The 12,938-nt window shown below is 35.8% G+C and overlaps 2 protein-coding genes across 7 annotated transcripts in view; one reads left to right on the forward strand and one right to left on the reverse strand.

The window, feature by feature from the left end:
* Window positions 1-6,973, reverse strand: part of LOC113107435 (dynamin-1-like protein) — a 26,873-nt gene extending 19,900 nt beyond the window's left edge. The window contains exons 1-7 of one of the 4 annotated variants that reach the window (XM_026269937.1): window positions 6,836-6,973; window positions 4,129-4,230; window positions 3,186-3,327; window positions 2,959-2,997; window positions 2,497-2,543; window positions 2,326-2,394; window positions 2,165-2,251 (exon numbers count right to left, since the gene is read on the reverse strand). In XM_026269937.1, coding sequence (XP_026125722.1) covers window positions 2,165-2,251; window positions 2,326-2,394; window positions 2,497-2,543; window positions 2,959-2,997; window positions 3,186-3,327; window positions 4,129-4,230 — 486 coding nt within the window. In that variant the 5' untranslated portion in view covers window positions 6,836-6,973. Of the gene's footprint in view, window positions 1-2,164; window positions 2,252-2,325; window positions 2,395-2,496; window positions 2,544-2,958; window positions 2,998-3,185; window positions 3,328-4,128; window positions 4,231-4,936; window positions 5,118-6,835 lie in introns of those variants that run through there. The other 3 variants (XM_026269938.1, XM_026269936.1, XM_026269939.1) reach the window with 3 other exon arrangements.
* LOC113107436 (ras-related protein rab7-like) lies at window positions 6,166-12,932 on the forward strand. Of its 3 annotated transcripts, none has more exons than XM_026269940.1 (6): window positions 6,166-6,359; window positions 6,905-6,973; window positions 7,255-7,381; window positions 8,746-8,964; window positions 9,443-9,571; window positions 11,540-12,932. In XM_026269940.1, exons 2-6 carry the CDS (start codon window positions 6,921-6,923, stop codon window positions 11,624-11,626), a joined length of 615 nt encoding a protein of 204 aa, XP_026125725.1. In that variant the 5' UTR covers window positions 6,166-6,359; window positions 6,905-6,920; the 3' UTR covers window positions 11,627-12,932. The 3 variants fall into 3 exon arrangements, with proteins under 3 accessions (XP_026125725.1, XP_026125726.1, XP_026125727.1); XM_026269941.1 differs by having other exon boundaries at window positions 6,183-6,339; XM_026269942.1 differs by having other exon boundaries at window positions 6,185-6,353.
* The last annotated feature ends 6 nt before the right edge of the window (window positions 12,933-12,938 follow it).

Below are 12,938 nucleotides of genomic sequence, written 5' to 3' on the forward strand. Positions count from 1 at the left end.
GCTAGCTTTTAGGACTAGCCTTTATGCTAAATGGAAATAATAGCATGACTTTTTAACATTTACAGATAAGGATACAATTGTGAAATGTAAGTTATGCACTGATGAAAACACATCTCAAATGCTTTAAATAGCACACATGTATGTGACCCTAGAGCACAAAACCAGTCTTAGGTCGCTGGGGTATATTTTTTGCAATAGACAAAAAAAAAAAAGAACATTGTATGGGTCAAAATGATCGATTTTTCTTTAATGCAAAAAATCATTAGGATATTAAGGAAAGTTCATGATCCATGAAGATATTTTGTTAATTTCCTCTCATAAATATATCAAAACTTAATTTTTGGTAAATAATTTGTTTGAACTTAATTTGGACCACTTTAAATGCCATTTTCTCAATATTTTGATTTATTGAATTTTTTTAATTATTTTTAAATTATTTTTCCAGATTCCAGATTTGCAAATAGTTGTATCTTGTCCAAGTATTTTCTAATCCTAACAAACCATACAGCAATGTCCATGTCCATTGAAACATGTTATTCACTTCTATAAACTGACACGACCAGCAGATGGGCAGATGCAATCAATTGAAAAGAAATTGCTGTCAATTGTTTTCTTTACTGTTAAAAATTGTTCTTGCAGCCCTAAAAGCATTGGATTTCCAATTATATTCAAAGTGCGGACACATTGTTTGTCTTTTGTGTGTAAAATCCTGTCATCTCAATAGGAATCTAATAACTCAGCATGAGCTCAAAAGATTTCACAACAGGTTTAAGTTCCTCACACAAATTCACTGTTGAACAATAGAAAGATGCTTTGTTTGAAAGTGACTTCTGTGTGTGCTCTTTGCTAAAAGACAACAGACCTTTTTTGCTACTGTATTAAATTTACCCAACAGGATATCTATCAAATATCTCCTTTTGTGTCCCAAAGATAATTATGTAATACTAGCTCATAATAAAATGACAACAAAACATTATTTTTTAGTTATAGAGATAAATAATGGAAGTAGTGATACATAATTCAGAAGTTAATAATACAATGAATGCTAGAATATATTTGAAATAATTGGCCAGTCTCCACATTATAAATCATTACTCACTTCGAGTTAGGATTAGTGGCCAACCGATATATCACCATGGCCGATATATCGGGCGATATTTGCCATTTTTCAAATATCAGCATCAGCTGAAAAGTTTTTCGGCTTGGCTGATGTGTTCGAGGCGGGACTTTTATTTTGACAACACAACAGTGCTCACACTCTCTCTCTCTCATGTTTGACGTCATCGTTAAAAGTTCTGTCTAACACAGATAGAAGTCTGTATAATAAACAGACAGAATGGATAAACAAAGGAATTAATGTATACAGAAAGTATTACAACGTTTGCTTTTATATTAGGCCTACTAGTAATAGAAAAGCAATCGTTGTAATACTTTCTGTTTGCCGCCAGCATTAAGCAAATACGTATCCAGCATGATCGCATGTTCTTTGTGTGACGGTCTGTCCGTGTGAATTGAATGCTTTAAACTTTAAACTCGTGTTTTCAAATTATGCTGCACTTTATGCATTTGCCCACAATCATATTCATGTCATTTTCACTGTGTGCTGTAAGTAAAATGAGGGTTATCCTGGCTTTATTTGAAAATTATGATTCCCAATGCACACAAACTTCCCAGAATACTGAGTGCCCTGTTGGTTACAGTATTTACTTTCCTTTAATTCTATTTTTATAAAAAAATACTGTCATCTAAAGTATAAGTATGTTTCTTTTACACATTTATTTTTTAATCCATTGTGAAATGAATTCAAATTTCTCAAATATTCATTATTTAAAAAATTATATCGGCTTTATATCGGTTTGTATCGGCCCCCCTGCTTGCCAAGATATCGGCATCACCTGTCAATAAATACACATCGGTCGACCAGTAGTTAGGAGTGGATCCTGTGTGTTTCAGCTCTGATTTGAATTTAGAAAGAACTAGAAACTGGATCTGACTAATAGACTATAATTGTTCTTTTATAGACTTTATAGTACTAAAATAACATGTTTAAATGGACAGCATTTAATTTCAATAGGTAACATAAAACACTTCTGCTTTTTATCCTTTAGGAAATGGGTTTGTTTGCATTACATGGTAAATGAACATGTCCAGTCATAGCTGGTACCTTAGTGATGCCAGGCAAGTCAACTAACGTCAGACTGAGAACGTTAGGGGAGTATATCTTCAGGTTAATGGGCTCTGGACTGATGCCCTAGGGAGGAAAAACAGATCAATTAAAACAGGAACCACAAGAGGATGTCAAACTATGAAGTGCTTCCACTGCACCTTATTATTGGTACTTCGATCTGTTTCCTCCTCGATCTCTTTCCGGATTTCACAGAAATCTGTGAAAATCTGAGCAAAGAGAAAAGCGCAACTCAATAGAGTGGAGGCTCATAAAACAGCTGTGACGTACTCTGAATGAGCTATTTCTTCAACAAGAACTCCTTGAATTACCTGGTTTTTGCAGTGAAGGAAGGTGCCCCATTCTTCTGCTTTGATACCTTTAGAAGATCGAGAGAGAAGAACACAAGACAACAACAAATCAATATTTATGACACTCAGCCCAGCAGAAGATTCAGCAGAAACCCTATTCTCACAAAAGACCTCAACGGAAATAAAATATTTTTACAGGCAAAGAGAAGTGACGTGAATGAAATGTGAAATCAATGTTCAACCAGAAACAATGCAGTGGACACATACATTAAGTACAAAACTGAGAGAGTGAAGCCAAAACATGCATTTGCTCTAGTCTCCAAGTGCAGGAAAATCACCAGAAGTGAAAGCATGGCAGATGGAAAAATTATCTCGGTTATAAAGAATGGCATTTGCAAAACAGAAGACGGAGGAAGAGCTGTGGGATGTGAGCATGCCGGAAGAATGAAATGGAGCGATAACGTTCATGTTGAAAACGGAGACCTGGATAATTATTCTGGCTGTTGTGTTTATCTCCATTGCCTGAGAAAGCACAGAGAGGACAGCAGAGAGAGCGTTAGGAGGAAACGCTATCAATCAGAACACGTCAACATTGTCAGAGAGCGGATGTTAAAAGGAACATTCGGGGCTCAGTACTAGTTAAGATATATGTGAGAAAAATGAAAAGAGAGAGAGAAGAGGGTCAAAGAGAGTCACTTGCGAGCTGTTACCACTGTGTTGTCTGCGCCTCTCCTCCAGCGGAGGCACGTTCACCAGCTGCAGCACTAGAGGACGCCGAGTCACTATTCCTGAACCTCGGGGAAGAAAGTCTCGTCCAACCAAACTCTCCAACACTGAACTCTTTCCACTGCTCTGTGGATTCATTTGAAGAGACCAACAGAGCACATGCTTGACTTCAAAGGGAACATACTGGGAAACAGTTCTACTCAACAATCATTGAATCCATCCTCTGCACTTCAGTAACTGTCTGGTTCAGCTCTGCTCCTAAATCTGACCTCAGAAGACTACAGAGGGTAGTCCGGACTGCTGAGCGAATCATCGGTACAACTCTCCCTTCTATTCAAGAACTGTACTTATCCAGAGTGTTCAAAAAGGCTGGTAAAATCACTCTGGACCCCTCACATCCAGCACACTCCCTCTTTGAACTGTTGCAATGTGGTCGACGCTACAGAGCACTGAGCACCAGAACGAACAGACACAGGAACAGTTTCTACTGGTCTATTACACTATTTATATTTATATACACATACACTTATTTATCTAACACACATACTTAGTGTACACTTACATTTTTGCACATAATATACCTATAGTGCTTATTGTAATATACCTGCCTACAATTGTCAATTTGTATATTGCCATTCCTTACCTACTTATTTTTATTTTTTAATTCTTTTATTATGTGTTTTTTGTTCAGTCACTGTCATTATGTTGCACTGTGGAGCTTCTGTCATGAAAACAAATTCATCATATGTGTAAATATTTGACAATAAAGCACATTCTGATTCTGATACTGGAACCGTGTTTACATGTAGGCCTACTTCATGACGCTGATGATTTATTATCACAAAACAAAGATGACGCCTGATGTAATGACGGTTTCCATTCTAACACATAGACTCAAATCCACAGCTTTGTGTTTTTAAGACCCACCTGTGAGCCCACGACTACGATCTGAGGAAGCTGGATGATCTCGGCTCCGACTGTGAGGAAAACCTCCTGCAGTCTGTTAATGATGGGGATCAGAGTCTCCATCTAGGAAAGAGATGGGTGTAAAGCATTAATCTATAGACATACATACATATTTCACAATTTTTCACAGCAAGTTTTTGTTTACATAATATATGTGTGTGTTCTGTAAATATTTATTAAGTGCATATATATATATATATATATATATAAATACACACTCATACAGTACATTTTGAAAATATTTACATGTATTTAAATGTATATATTTATATAATTTATTTAACAAATGTATTTAATATATAATTAACATTTTTCTGATTCTTCACTTGTAAAATAATTTGTGAACGTGAAATGTGTGTGTGTGTGTGTGTGTGTGTATACACACACACACACACACACACACACACACACACACACACACACACATATATATATATATATATATATATATATATATATATATATATATATATATACATATATATAAAATACGTACACACAGACACACACACACGCGTGTATATATATATATATATATATATATATATATATATATATATATATATATATATAAACTATTTGCATAGCCATTAAAACTAAAAATCTGCACAAATTGCCCATTCGTGCAAAAATAAATTGACTAATATAATATTTGATTTGCAGCTATATTGAATATTTCGCGACAGACATCAGCGCTGCAGGGTGTGATGCTCAGCAGAACAAGGTTACAGGAGAAACGATATAAACATGAGCAAAACAGGCTACATACCTCACCGTAATGCGATGTGTGGAGCCTTCTACAGAATCACACAATCAGAGGGTTATAACGCTCACTGTCATGCTGGAAATACGGAAAATACAACCTATAGTCACGAGAAGACCGACATGTTTTCAGGTTTCGCTTTTCTGCGCCCTTACAGTAGGCTGTCAAAGACGGATCCGGAGTCGGCTACACAATAATTTGATTGGCTATTGTATTGATGACGTTAGAGTTTATTTTCAGCTCATTGGTTTAAAGATATGTCAATCATAGCGTGTCATGGCCTCCTGTCCACGCCCCTTTCCAACATCAGGACCCCTACAATATTTCACAGGTGTCCTTCAGTTTCACAGTAGCATCAGGATATCAGTAATTATTATGGGGTTACGAGAAGAAGAAAAAACGAAAGGTTTGAAATGCGTCGAATCCGTGTAAAATTATATCGTTGATGAAAAAGATACGAGTTAGGGAAGTAGGCTTGGTGAAGTATTGAGGAAGTGTGAATGAGTCAGAATGTAGACACAAATGATCAAAATGTGCAAATCACATGACATGGGAGGGACGAGGACCCTAAGGCAGGAAGAGCCTCTCCTTGTCCTGTTTTTCCCTATTAAACTTGTCATAAATGCGCTTTCAGATAAGTTTGAGGTGTATAAAAAGTTTTATAATCACATTAAGTTCACTTGTTTAATTATTTAATTCAAAGTCGTGCATGCAAACCCATATTGGCTATGCAGAACATGAATGTGGCTGGAAAAGCTGTTTTTATATATAATCGCTTTTTATTTATTTATTTGTATTTATTTTATTTGGGGGGAGGGGGGGTGGGCGTGTTTGGTATGTTTTATCCAAAAGCAATATTAGAAATAAAATGTAGAATACCGCATAAACTCATTTCCTCCTCCTCGCCATCTTGGAGAGGGACGGCTTTTCCGACTGAGCTGTAAGTCCGAGTCATTTTAGTGAATCGGCTCATTTGAATTCAAACGGTTCAATAACTGATTCATTTATTGCTCAAAGGGGTTCTAAGAATTTATGTGGAATTTTGTAGCACAGTACATTTCAGTCAAATATTATTGCTTGTTGTGTTGTGTGAACACTTTACCATGCCACCCACCTAACTGTTTTTTCTCTCTCTTCCTAAAGTCTCTCTAGACCGTAGACCGAGTTTAATCTCCTTGCGAATCGGTTCGAATGAATCACTCAATAGAACCGGCTGAAACCCAATGCGCTCGTGATTCGAACATCGATATTTTGCGTCAGTCCCTTGTGACTCTACAGTCATGTTCTGTTCTGCTGGGAAGAACGACATAATCCTCCACAACATCTGATGTGCATCTGGATAATAACAAACACTGGGTGAATATTGTGGAAGTTTCAGACGCGAAGCGAATATCTAAACAGCCGCGACGGTAAGCGCGAAGAGGTGAAGGTAAATTGTTTGTTTTTCTCACAAAATCTGTCAAGCTGTTTTTGGCGTAACGTTATAGAATATCACAGTATTTTAGAGCCGTCTGCTCTTTGATGTTTTTGGACTTATTAGTTTCATAATGTGGATTATACGTGTAGTTCTGTATCACCATGGCACAAAAGCTCTGTCCTTGCCAGGACAAAGTACTTGCTCACACAGAACAAAGACTTAGTGGCTTTCTAACGCAGTGTGGCTTTCGCTTCTGTCTGAAATTCGTTTCAGTAAAGCATTTGTTACAATGTAACTGCATGTTTCCACGGCTGTGACGTCACATGGCTCACACTAATTCATTCTCTATATCTATATATGTATCTCTCGCGCTATCAAATTACAATGAAAATGCAAAATATACAAATTCACTGTCATTTAAAGTCAATAATAACATGTCTGAAATAGTGCATTAGAAAACAGTTTCAGATTTTCCACTGTGAGTTTACCTGTGTAGCATTAGTCTCTGTTAATAAAGCTTGTTCTGCTGCTGTCTAATATCCGTCTCCGCTTCACAGCTTTCTTCTCCACATCATGTCCTCTCGTAAGAAGGTGCTGCTCAAAGTGATCATCCTAGGGGATTCTGGGTAAGTGTTTGTAGTATAATCGTATTGAAGCAGCGACACATTGTCCTCTGTCATGCATATTTAAGGCAGCTGTACATATGTAAACATAACTGGCTTGACATGACTCAAGGAATTCCCCTGACTTCCCGTCATGCATAGGTGCGGTTGGAATTTGCTCGGTCCTGATGGTCAATCACACACTATCTGTGAAGAATGTAATCAAGACTTAAAGCTCAAAGATGATGCTATCAGTTGAAGCTACATTGCCTGATGAATGCATTTGTCCTGTTTGTCTTTGACAGAGTTGGGAAGACCTCTCTGATGAACCAGTATGTGAATAATAAGTTCAGCAATCAGTACAAGGCCACAATCGGAGCCGACTTCCTGACTAAGGAGGTGATGGTGGACGACAGACTGGTCACCATGCAGGTTTGCATTCATGTGTATTCAACTGGAGTGCATTCCACTTATACTAGCGCTCTAAAGATTGGGGTCAAAGGAATTTGAGGTTAAGAAATTAATACTTTTATTCAGCAAAGATGCATTTTTTAATAGCATTTCAAAGAAACACTGTTCTTTTGAACTTTCGATTCATCGAAGAATCCTGAAAAAAATCACATTTATCAAAGTTTCCACAGAAATATGAAGCAGCACAACTGTTAGCAACATTGATAACAATCAGAAATATTTCTTGAGCAGCAAATCAGCATATTAGAATGATTTCTGAAGGATCATTTGACACTGAAGACTGGAGGAATGATGCTGAACATTCAGCTTTATATCACAGGAATGAATGGCATTTTAAATATATTAAAGTAGAAATTATTTTTACTAATTTTAATAATACCTCACAATATTACTGTTTGTACTATATTCATGATCGAATAAATGCAGCCTCGGTGAGCAATAGAGACTTAAAAAACATGAAAATATATATTATTATAAATTATATATATATAATTTCTTTATTATATTCATTATTCACTATTCATTATTCATTATATATATATATATATATATATATATATATATATATATATATATATATATATATATATAATGAAAAAAACAATAATAATTAAAAATGCTGATGTTTTGCATGATTTTTATTATTATTTTTCATTTTACTTGTGTAGTTTAATTTGTATGGTTTAAAGCAGCTTTATAGAAAATATGAAAAATAATAGAGAAAAAAATGTGCAAGCCAATAATTGATGGAAATTTGTATGCCAATTGCAATCTTTGAAAACAAAAAAAATTATTCCTTTTGATTTTGAAGCTAAAAGGCCTAATATTAACTTTAATATAGGCCTAATAATTCTTTTTCAGATTCACTCTTATATATGCCTATAGAAGCAGTGATTTATCAATTAAATGAATTGCGAATTGAATAAGAGGCCAGTGTGATGTGAAGATGACGCTGTCATTTCCTTAACAACCATTATTTTGTCAACAATTCCTCACGCAGTAATCATCTCTGGTCATGTGACACGATGAAACACTGCATAATAAGCAACACCGTCATCTCCCAAATATGAAGCCTCTGGAGTGTTCTTCTGCTGATCGTGTGAAATAAATAAGTCACATTTAGTTTGATTCATGTCGTGTAGATCCTACATGCCCAGACAAGCAGTTCTTGGGAAACTGTTCCTGAAAAATAAAAGTTATTATTTCTGTATTCTAACAACTGTTGCTAGTCTATCCCAATAATAAACAATATAATGGCAAAAATGAAAGTATTGTTGAGCAAAGCATTGTCATTTACAGTAAAGAACTGCATTTTCTTCTTTCAGATCTGGGACACGGCGGGACAGGAGCGCTTTCAGTCTCTGGGTGTGGCGTTTTACAGGGGGGCGGACTGCTGCGTGCTGGTGTACGACGTCACAGCGCCAACTTCATTCAAGACTATGGACAGCTGGAGGGACGAGTTTCTCATTCAGGCCAGTCCTCGTGACCCGGAGAACTTCCCCTTTGTTGTGCTGGGCAACAAAATCGACCTGGAGAACCGGCAGGTGGGTGTGCAGACTGGAACAACAGGGTTTTAAAGGGTTAAAATTCACAGAACGAGTGTGTTTTCAGTGGCTGATATACTATAGTGAGATGTGCACTACCATTCAAAAGTTGGGGGTCAGTAACTTCTTTCAAAATGATGCCCAGCCTTTACCAAAGAATCCTTTAAAAAGCATAAGGGTTTCCAAAAAAAAAAGAGCACAACTGTTTTTAGCATTGATAATAATAATAATAATAAATGTTTGTCGAGCGGCAAATCAGCATGTTAGAATGATTTCTGAAGGATCATGTGACACCCATAATTTGAATGGTAGTCGATGTGAGGGACACTAATTGGCCAATGATTTCATAAATAGGCAAAAAGCCAGAATTTGAACTGGGAACATTGTTGGTCAAGAGCACATCAAGTGACTTAATAAAATAATACGAGCCGTGTTATAATTCATGGTTTCATCCCCGGATCCTCTTTATTGTGTGCAGGTAACGACAAAGCGAGCCCAAGCGTGGTGTCAGAGTAAGAACAACATCCCTTATTTCGAGACCAGTGCCAAAGAAGCCATTAACGTGGACCAGGCCTTCCAAACTATCGCTCGCAATGCTCTCAAACAGGTACAGGAAGCTGTGAATACAGATCGATTTCAGAAATACGATGGCCTTTAGATACTGTTTGATATCAGATGAAAAATAACCTGCCATTCACTGCCTTGTTGAAAAGATAGTTCATCAAAAAAAAGAGGAAAATGGTGTCTTAAAACAATTTACTCCCCAATCCTATACATTCCTACTATAGAACACAAAAGGAAAGATTTAGCAGAATGTTCATGCTGCTCTTTTCAGTACAAAACAAGTAGTTTGTACAACTTCTCCAATCTGATCCAATCAGTCGGATAGGTATGAAGTTTTTTACAAAAATCTTATTTGTGAATATTCAGATATGGTGTATGAAATGGTTTTGAAGTCTGTGATGTTAGAGATTCAGAATATTAGACTCAGATATTGGTATTTTTTCATGCAAAGACATTTTATGACTTCAAAAAAATTGAACAGTGTAGTATTAATAATATATGATAATATTAATAATATGAAAATAAGTATTATGAATCATTTTTATGTCAGTTGTCCTTTCTTTGTATGGAAAAATGTCACATGAACATTCCGCAAAATTTCTTTTTTTTTTTTTTATGTAAAAAAGAAAGTCACACAGATTTCGAATGGCATGGGTGAGTAAACGATGCCATAGAAGAACAATTTTTGTTTCCCCAAAGAACCTTTGTTAACAATTTTTTTCTCAGTTTGAAGAAAAAGAAGGGTCATATGATGTTGCTTAAAAGAACATTATGATGTGTATTTGTTGTAATGAAATGTGTTTATGCAGTTCACACATAGTGTACATTATCGTTTCACCTCTATGCCCTCCTTTCTTTTCTTTCTTTACCTCAAACGTGTGACGTTACTGATTATAATGAATTATACTGTCTTTTTATGTTTTTACATTGCGTATTGTGCTGTGTAAGCATAAAACCATGTCTGCATTTGTGATCAGAGAAACGACACATAAAAAACAAGAGCTACTCGGCTCAAAACTCACGTTTGAATCATCAGTGGTAAATCCTTTAAATATGTAAACGTACTTACATACCGTGAGTCAGAAGCACCAGACTGTCCTTGCAAAGTTGGAATTGCCCCAGTTTATAGAAACAGCCACCAGATTATAGACTACTCTCACAAGATCATGAAACAGTTCTCCATAAAATGTGCTGCACATATCTGAATATTAGGGTTGAACTGTTCTGGAACAGTGTTGTAGATACAACTTAACCACTGATTTCTATTTCTGTTTTGATAGACCAAACTAAGTATCTTCACTTTCACAACGAAACACAGTGTTTCCACAGCAATGCGCCGGCAGCATCAGTGAGAATAACAGTTACGCCTTCTTTCTTTGTGTGAACATTTGGGCGGCGTTATGCAAATCTTCCGACACAGTGACGTAGACATGTGGGGACGTGTTTAAACGAGGCGTTTTTGGGGGGTGTGGAGGAGTCTTAACTTTTATAAAGAATATCTCTTTGGGTTTAAGACTTTAGTCTTTGCAGCTTTAGGGATCTTATCTATTCACGAACAGCTTGTAACACTCCAAAGAGGAAGGAAAACTTGAAATTGCATCATATGAGACTTTAAAAATCTAGATAAACTTGTCTACTCTTGAGAACCTTTTGTGGAATGAAAACATTCTAAACTTTTAAAAATAAAGAAAGGTTCCAAAAAGGTTTTTCTTTTTTTTTTGAAGTGATGCCACAAAAGAGCCAATTTAGAACCTCTTAAGTTAAGTTCTTAAAAAAAAAAATAAAAAAAAATGTTTTTTTTTTTCTTCGTCTGAAACATTGTAATAATCTAAAGAACCTTCTTCCACTATAAAAACCTTTTGTTCAATGGAAAGTTCACATGAATGGTAAAGTTTCTTCATGGAAGGAACCATCAATACCAAAAAAAGAACCTTCATTTTTTTGGAATGTATTTAACTGGCTGGGTTTCGTTGTTGAAAAAAAACTAAATCTGAATGAACTGAACTTTCAGGAGACGGTGGAGACGTATGACTTCCCTGACCAGATTAAACTCAGAGACGACAGACCTGTGTCTAGCAGTGATGGCTGCAGCTGCTGAAGGAAAGACCAAACTGGAGACGGGAAGAAAAAGAGCCAGCATGGGAAAGGGAGAGATCCAGGCCTGTTATTCTAGCATCCATCCTCCCCTTTTCCTCCTTTGAAACCTCCAGGGTATCAACTGCCACATGTGAAAGCTGAACATCCATTTTCTCACTGAACTCCAAGTAAGCGTGTGGTATGATGAACTGTGGAGGAACAGGAAGACCAGTGTGTCGCGTATCTTCTGACATGAGTCCTTCTATCACTACAGCTGTCGCTACTCCTGCTGTCTGAGCAATATGATTTTCTTTTCTCAGAAATGATTCTTTGGTCTGCTAGTTAGTTGTGCCTTTTTAATTCTTACTATTGGTTATTGATATCAATGTTTCACTCCTATGCTGAATGAATATTCATAAAAAATAAAAAAAGGCATTACATATGTAATAGGGCTGGGAAAATATAATAATATTAATAAAATGTTTTACCTGCAATTTAAAACCAACCATTCGTTTACACCTTTTTTTTTTACACCATAGCTTCTCAGTAAAAAATAAAATAATTTTAAATAAGTTACGAGTTCTTCATGAAAGTCCACGTTTCACATAATTTCAAATGTTTTAACATTTAAAAAGAAGGGTTTACCTGTGTTTATGTAGGAAAAAGGTGTGGAAAATATGCCTAGAGTTTTTTTAAACTAGATTTTACTGTATTTTTTACTTCAGACATTTAAAATCCACTTCACAAAATTGCTGTTTGTTTGAAATAATTGCTCTAAATAAATACATTAGGGCAAATGACTTATGTCAAAAGATGAAAATAACAATAATATATGATTTCTTCACTAGACTCCCAGCCCTACTATGTAACATGTCATGAAAAAAAAAAGAATAAAAAAAAAAAAAAAAAGAATATGGATGTGGTAACAGTGCATTACCTTGAACACACAGGTACTTTTTTAAAGCCCCTTGTCTCTGTAACATATTTCACTCACACCATTTATAATGTTTTACAGAACATGTATGTTTTACCACACATAGCTGTTGTTGAGCATGTCAGTGTGTTTTTCATGAAGAGGTTGTGTATTAAGTAATCAGGTTAGAAGCACACTAATGGTGTTACGTCATGCTTAACTCAGTGTTTTGATTTGCCTTTGGTCATTTACATAATATGCTTGTATTCATTAATATAGATCTATACTCAACCCAAGAGCTCCTCAATTTTACATGCCAAAATGCAAAATGGAAATAAAATGTAGGCATCATTTTTATTTTGGCCAAATGTAAGAATGACACCAAAACCAACAAAATAAAGATGAATTTACAACCAAGCCC

The sequence above is a fragment of the Carassius auratus genome, chromosome 8, assembly GCF_003368295.1.
Source record: "Carassius auratus strain Wakin chromosome 8, ASM336829v1, whole genome shotgun sequence".
Taxonomy (NCBI): Eukaryota; Metazoa; Chordata; class Actinopteri; order Cypriniformes; family Cyprinidae; genus Carassius; species Carassius auratus.